The following is an 8,171-nucleotide window of genomic DNA, read 5'->3' as shown; positions in this document are numbered from 1 at the left end:
TTTCTACCTGATTTATTCTCACTGCTATTTAGTTGACCTGCAACTGAATTCTATGCGTTCTGTTTTATTGTTACCCGGACCTGTTTTATGAATGTATGGGAACCCGCGAGAATCAGTAATGTAAAGAAAATATGTTCATGCAATTTAAGTGTGTCTGGTCAATCTCTCAAATCCTGCATGAATGTATTCAAATTGAGTCGAAACTACCACGATTGAACAGTATGCTGAACAACTTTCCGCTTTGGCGGGAGCATGAAGCCAAAAATATATTTGTTTTAGCTCCACGGCAGGAGTTACTGTGGAGAGAAACGTGAACCTGTAGTCAAATCACAGTCCCTCCATCAGTCGAACCTTTGCCGAGGTTGCAAAAGAAAATTTCAAAAGTTTGAGAAAATGACGCAAACTTGATATCTTGACACATTCGTCGAAGCGATATGTACAGGTAATTAATGGAAAGATTCGATTTTATGCAGAGAAGAACTTCCCACGGTATACGAGAAACACTGCATAGTCTGCTTTTGATTATCGCACTGGAAGCGGCGCGAAGAGGCCAGAGTGTTATGTAATCATAACTCGTACGTACGACATATTTATATTTAATTTGTAACTCGTGCGTACTACAAGTTCGACTTATTCATGTTATTCAATTATAACATGTACGTCATAGGCACGACAAATTTACATTTATTTATTTACATTTAATAAATATAAATATATATAACACAGAAGATCACAATCTATGAACAAAGCATGAATATTTCCTTCACAAACAATATTATCATAGCATAGATTTACGGCAACCATAGACACATATATACTATAAGGTTTATGTAAAGACGAACAAATCGTTAAACAACCTTGAAGAATAATAATAGTGTCACAGAACCTCTATACATAACAGGGGGACTGCGCTAGTATGTTGAACCACAGGGACGATATTAGTGGCGTTCACGTTAGAAATTTCGACACGCGCCGAGAATCGAACCGAGTCGGCGCGTGTGTGTGAACGGTCGGGACCGAGTCGGCACGTGTGGACGTGTATTTGATCTCGGTCTTGGAAAGAAATGCAGCGAGATATGGTCGAATGCTGTAGTAATGAATGAAATGAATGCAGAACGTGCTTGGCGACGCATATTTATGTGTAATTCTTCTACAAACACAAAAGATTAAAAACGTGTCGAGATCCCATATCGTGAACCACAGTCCCTCTATCTAGGGACTGTGCGTGAACGTAGCAATCGTCCAGTGCTTCCTGCACTCATGAATATGTAAAAATGACATTTGAAAGCCTGTGGTCACCCCGCAAATATACAGTTCTGTCCAGTGGTATATGAATGAAGAGCATTGAATGGACTGCGTTGTTTCGTTGTCGTAGTAGTCTGTGTGATTCGTGGCTGAAAATGTAGATGCTGGATACTGTGAATGAAAATAATAGTCAGAGAACATTTTGATTCAGAGATCGCATCTGATACATTGTCCGCGACTTGAACACTGATAACGTCGTGGTCGGCGTACCCAAACTCGTCAATCTATATTCTATGACCACTTTGTTTTGCCAACTGTAACGACTTGATTTAAACCAAGTGTTCCAGCGAGCTGTTAGTGAATGTCGGCTATCCTACAAAAAACAGGTACGTCGTGCTTTTACGTAAGTTTCAGATTAAGATAAGTTTTTGGTTTCAACCACGGACACCCGTGGCTTTACTTCTCTAAGTACCAGTGAAACCAGTGTCAAAGAGAAAACATAGCCGCAGTTTTACTTATATCCGGAACTTATATAAGGTCACAACACGTGTACCTTTGTCTCATTAGATATGCTATAGCAGGGAGATAAACATATGTTTAGCGTCGTGGTGTCATAAGATTGTTACGCCAATCAAGGCAAATTCAAGCACGATATTAGCGAACCTATCGTCGCATTTTACTATACGTGTCTATGGTGTTACTGAGAAGATGTTTTTTCTTACTGATGAATAACTAATTAGGTATGAACGTCGCTATATAAATGCCCGGACCCTAGACAGTATGTCATGACCCCATCATTGCATCATTCCATTTCATAGATAATAGCCGAATGCAAAACAGATCTTCAGATCGTTGGCAATCAGAGTGATTTTTTTTTTGCTTTTCTTAACCAGACAGTCTTGGTTAGATAGTGTTGAAATTCGGAGCTTTAGGAACAGATTAAAAATCCCGAAAGTTACTGTATATGGTATTTGCAAATGAATTGCTGACCCCACTACGGTGTGTGACTTCCTGTACTGGCTCGCTGTTTACTTAATCCTTAGATTATTAGTGGTCTGAGCTTACCTGAACCAAACTCACAAACTACAAAAAAAACAGACGACGCTACAGTTGCAAAGTATAGATGAACTTTTCCACCCTTGTCTCGCAACATGTCGACAACTTCTAGCCTGGCAGCTTCTAGTGGTATATTGTGAAATAGTTTTATTTTTTATTACCTTGCCCGAATCATAAATGAGGAAAGGTAGGACATAGGGCATGTTAACTATGACTTGTTAGTGCAATAAGTCAAAACATATTTATTCAACTGTTTCCATTTTACTATATATTCTGATTTAATATAAATACTTGTCCACGTTCAAAGTTTGTGTGGTTAGCTCTTATATTTTGTGTCAGATATTGGTAAAAAAATACAGCTTAAGGTAGCGAGACTATTATTTGCATACTTGTTTTCATCATCTAATTGTGACTAAATGACTACAAAAAGACCCAGGAAAGTGTATAATTTTGGAATCGCCAAACTTAAATCTTTTCAAAAGTGTGTTTTTCATGCCCAGGTCTGCATTCTACGACGCGTTACTTAATCAAAGCTGCTGATAATAAGTGTTTTTTCTCTTTGTTTAGTTGTTCAACAGTCTGGTAAAATGAATGTGTCTTGTCAGTTGTATTCAAGTAGCGCGTGTTGTGCTGAATTTCAGTTGTAGTAGCATTGCTCCAACTCAAACCACAACACGTTGGTAAATAGTCAACGAAATATTTTGACTGGACACATTCAAGTTGCCCTCATTGTCACCTTAAAGCTGTGACAATTAGGTGCTAATCCCACGAAAATAAGTATACATTATTTTTTGTTAAAGACCATGTATATGAAAAGCATAAACTCATAGAAATCGTTGATGAAGTCACAGCAAAGATTTTCAATCTTGTTTATCGGCACAAGCGATTTGTTTTCACATCAAGGTCTGTTTTTAACATGTGTAGGGGCATCCAAATGAAAGTTGAATGTGCCATTGAATCTCAGTTTAATACACCCATTCACTCCCATACATGGCTATATGGGCTTTTATTTCTCTAGAGACTTGCCTTCCCATCCATACATGGTGATGATCAAACCTTTTCAGACATAGATTCTTTGGTTGGCATATGTGAGACTGCCATTTAGACTGTTGTGTTATAATGAGTCCACATATGTATGGACATTGGTAGACCATGCTCTTAAGTGACAGCAATGTATTTTTGTTTTGGTCTGCTCAAGCTGGATTTTGTGTTTTGTGTAGTTATTTTGTTGTTGCAGGTATTTTGACTGGGTACTGTGTAACAAAAAGTTGATTCATTACTCATTTAATTTGTTACTCCAGTAAGTCAATCTGTTACTCAAGATAATAAGTTAATTTCTAACTCAGTACAACAAGTTAATTCATTACTCAAGATAAGAAGGCAATCTGTTTCTCAGTACAAAAAGTCGATTTGTGTTACGTTAATCATCACTGTAGTTTCGTTTATCTTCCATACGTTCCAGAATTCGTGGTAAATGTAACCATCTAGTTTCAGCAGCTGAGAAAGAACAAAAGTATGCTGGAATGTCCCACATTTAAACAGATCTATCCCTACCAATCCTAACTACACTTCCCATTAACTTTGACCTCCCAAACCAGGCCAGAATCTCATAAGGGAAAATTCAAAAGTATAAGCCATCAATATAAATCGATAACAGGAATATCCAAAATTACCTCTCCCAACAACATAGATGGTATGTTAGTTTGCACAGACATTATTAGTTTTACATTCAAATCTATTCTTAATAATTTCCTGATTTGCAATTGGTTGCACGTATCAGTACAATACTAGATTAAGGGAAATCACTTTATGATGAGCTGTACCCACATAGAGTACATGTTAATTCACCTGTTTGCAGATGTTCGATGTATTATTTTAACATGAGTATATTATAATTAAATGACGGGAGTGTGACATTCATGTCTTGTTATGTTGAATTTTTGAAATCTCCACATTATTCAACCACACCCATGGCCTTCAACACCCCATTCAGCTAGCATCCATTTTAAACTGTATGCTTCAAACAAATGCATGGTTATTATTAGCAACGCGAGTCAGCTTGCATGATATGCACCCAAAATGCTCAACATTGTGAAGTTTAAATATTACAAAACATAACAAACGGTATAGTGTTTCCAATTGTTCCTAAAGGGCAAGGAGGTTATAGTTCCGCTATGTTTTATTTTCATGTAGGAGGAAGTCCCGATTTATAATGGAATTACCGCCCCAAAGATGAAGGATTAACAACTTGAACACTAGTATATATGGCTATAAAAAGACGCAGAAAAATATATATTTTTAGAATCGTCAGCGTTCAAGCATTTTAAAAATGTGTTTTCATGTCCTTTACGTTCTTTAAAGCGTGACACGCTCTGATATAAAATATTACCTTTTTTTCTGAAAATAAATATGTCACGCAGTCAAGCTTGTGCGACAAAGCTGTTTCCTCACGTCTCCTAAGTAGTTCAGTAGTCTGTTAAAATGGATATGTCTCAACACTTGTATCCATGCGCTGCGTTGTAAAAAATAACCTGCTGAATTCAAGAATAAGTTTTAAAAGCATTGCCTCAACTAAAATATCAGATGTTGAAAAACAATTCACAAAATAGTTTGTCTGGACAAATTTCAGTTCCTCTCAATGTCAACTTAAACCTGTGAAAATTTGGTGTTAATCCGACAACATTACACATGCTTTATGATTTGTTAAAAACATCGTATTTTGAAAAACAAACTGAATCAGTTTGTTTTCAAACTGAATCAGTTTGTTTTCACGTAAAAATCTATAATAACATCTTAGGGGCATTTCACAGGTATGAAGCTATTGGAAAGGAACAAATCAAAAGAATGGCCAGAATTTCTGTGGTAGCGTGGTATCGTGACTTCATGTCGAACATTTCGATATCCAAATGTATAATCTGTGAAACAAACAGGGGTGGAAATTAAAAACCACGTGTGTGTAAACATTCATTGCACGTCAAGTTTCCAACTCACTAACTCCCCAGTTGATGCGATTATTTCAGTCAGAAAGTCAGTAGAGAACAAAAGATTGGTTAGTGTGGGGAAACAGGCGATAATCTGAAAAACCATTGCCTATTCCTGTCTGTGATTGGTCCTGCCAACGTTTTAGGGAGTGGTGACGTAACTCCGTCTTTGACAGAATTAACAATTATCGGCGGCTATATAATTAAAAGGATTATACATCGTGAGTAGCCAATCAGCGACCGCGTTGCAGCTTCTGGCAGAGGGTGGAGTTATTTAATAACAGTGAAGTTGTAAAGCAGATGTTGAGTGGGAACACAATGGGACATTGTGGGACTGAAAACGTATCAATAGTTGAAACTGACTTTTCTTATTTGATATGTGGTTGAAACCTACCTACGTACCAACGCGCTGAAATTCGACGATAATAAGAAAACAGTTTCTGGTATCGCCAGAATATGATGAAAATGATATTAAATTCAATCATATGAAAGACTATTTTTTTAATAAACCTATCAAAATGGTGACAACAAACTATCGGGAATAAATACAATTTTACCATGAACAACATGCATTGTGGATGCTCCATGAACACGCCAGGACGATTATTGTGGTGCAAAAAACGATTTCTATGATAAGCTGAACTGAGAAATAGCATTTGTTTTTGTAAACTTCTACTGGCAAAACATCGTCCAAAACATTACGTAATATGCAGCTGTTAGTTGCGTAACTGGAAGCTATCATCATGAACACCCTTAGATGTGAAGACTGTAGAGTGGTATCTGCGTCTGTCACCTGTTGCCAGGGTGACATTCTGTTATGTCAAAGCTGCAATGGAAAACGTTTTGGAAGTGATAGTGGTGATAAGAATACTGATGAATCATTGAGAATATCTAACACAGCTAGTGGCGTGATAATTAATGAGATGCTGTGCTTCATTGTAAATAAAAATGACATCCTTACGACCGGTGTCATCGTCAAGCTTTGTACTGATTACTTTGTGGACGAAGAGGTTGAATCGTCCAAGAAAACCTTGTTCGAGTTATGTGGAAATGATCGCGCGCGATATATTAAACGACAAGGTCCAAATAAACGATCTAACAATATTCTAGATGTAGTAAAGTTGGTCCATGAGACGGATTTCGAGGATCTCCCTAGTTTTGTTGCGAAAGACTTATCGAAATTACCACCAATCGACATAACGCATGTAGATATCTCGGCAGTTATGAAGGAAATGACAGCCCTAAGGCGAGACATGACGGAACTGAAAGATCAAGGAATATTCCGGTCGGCTTCAAGCTGTGAAATACTGCAAGATGTGCAGAATTTGCGTCAAGAGATTGACGACCTTAAAAATGGACTTAAAGAGTCTCGCATGGAGTTGAACTGTATGACTGATACTACAAATGCAGTACCCATGGCTACTGATTGTTTACCATCTCCATCTGGTCATAAAACTAGTAAAGTAAGTTGCAATGCTGAACCTACTCTGCAACATTCCTCTCCATCAGTTACTTATGCAGGTATAGTTTCGTCGCATACGTCTCATGAAATGAATGAAAGAAAACCTGCCCATGGCAAATTTAATATGAAATTACGTGACAAAAACAGTGATGGTTTTAACACCGTGAACCGTAAACGTAAAAATCAACGAGGCCCCAGAGTGGGTACTGCTGATCCAGACAGAGACTGTGCCATTAAAGTTGTTCAGTTGTTGTTTATTACCAGGCTTTCACCTTTGACATCAACGGAAGATATTCAAAGCTTTGTTAAAAAGTCGCTTAACGTGCAAGTTAACTGCGAAAAACTCAAAACTAAGTTCGACACATACTCTTCATTTCTTATTGAAACCACGCGAGAGTTCTCTGGGCAGATTATGGACCCCACTGTGTGGCCAACTGGAATTCTTATTCGCAAGTATTACTAATAACAATGTCTGTACGAATAGTTTCATTCAACTGTCGTGGAGCAAAATCCTCTATTAACGATATTCACGCTCTCTGTGACTCTCATGACATAGTGTTAATCCAAGAGCACTGGCTTAGTAACTCCGAATTAACACTTCTAGGGAGTATACATAATGGCTTTAATGCATGTGGAGTTTCGGCAATGAATGAAGAGACGGGAATCCGCGTGGGACGGCCGTACGGAGGCGTTGCCTTCTTGTGGCGCAAATCTCTTGGCAATAAAATTAAAATACGATATTTAAATGATAACAGACTTATTGGCGTGGAACTGCGTACTGAACATAGTCATATACTCATACTGTGTGCATATTTGCCCACTTGTTCAGATGATCATTTTGATGATTTTCTTAGCTATTTGGCTAAAATCTATTGTATTGTTCAGGATTGCAACGCTACGAATGCTATTATTCTAGGTGATTTTAATGCAAATCTAGGATCGCTATTTGGGCGTGAACTTGAACATTTTTGCTCAGAAAATAATATATATGTTTCGGATATATGTTTCCTTGGTCGTTCCACTGTAAACTTTACATATTACAGCGAGGCTCATGGTAGTACTGGGTGGTTAGATCACTGCCTTAGTACACCCTCTGCTCACAACGCAATTAAGAAAATACTATTATGAATGATTTTATGTCGTCGATCACTTTCCTCTCAGCGTTGAGATAGAGTGTGCGGTTCTGACACAATTTGAGCGCCAGCATCGATTTGGAAATTACCATAGAATTGTGCCGAAATGGTCTAATGTGACACAACATCAAATTAGAAGGTACCAACCTAGGACTGTTCAGCTTCTGTGTACCATTAATACACCAAATAACGTACTGAGTTGTCGTGATCCTAATTGTAAAAATCAAGACCACATGATCGCTCTTAACAGTTATTATGCTGACATTGTTCAATCATTGTGGATAGCGGCTGAGG

At 37.8% G+C, this 8,171-nt stretch overlaps 1 protein-coding gene across 1 annotated transcript; it reads left to right on the top strand.

Moving 5' to 3' along the window:
- Positions 1–6,025: 6,025 nt before the first annotated feature.
- Positions 6,026–7,207, top strand: LOC100369837 (uncharacterized). The gene has a single exon (XM_006822275.2). The coding sequence runs from the start codon at positions 6,026–6,028 to the stop codon at positions 7,205–7,207; it is 1,182 nt and encodes a 393-aa protein (XP_006822338.2).
- Positions 7,208–8,171: the final 964 nt, after the last annotated feature.

This window comes from Saccoglossus kowalevskii, chromosome 6 (assembly GCF_978046115.1).
Source record: "Saccoglossus kowalevskii chromosome 6, keSacKowa6.1, whole genome shotgun sequence".
Classification (NCBI taxonomy): Eukaryota; Metazoa; Hemichordata; class Enteropneusta; family Harrimaniidae; genus Saccoglossus; species Saccoglossus kowalevskii.
This window is presented reverse-complemented; position numbering and strand designations above follow the sequence as displayed.

Excerpts from the sequence above, each read along its gene's own strand:
- LOC100369837 (XM_006822275.2), top strand. The coding sequence starts at position 6,026 with ATGAACACCCTTAGATGTGAAGACTGTAGAGTGGTATCTGCGTCTGTC.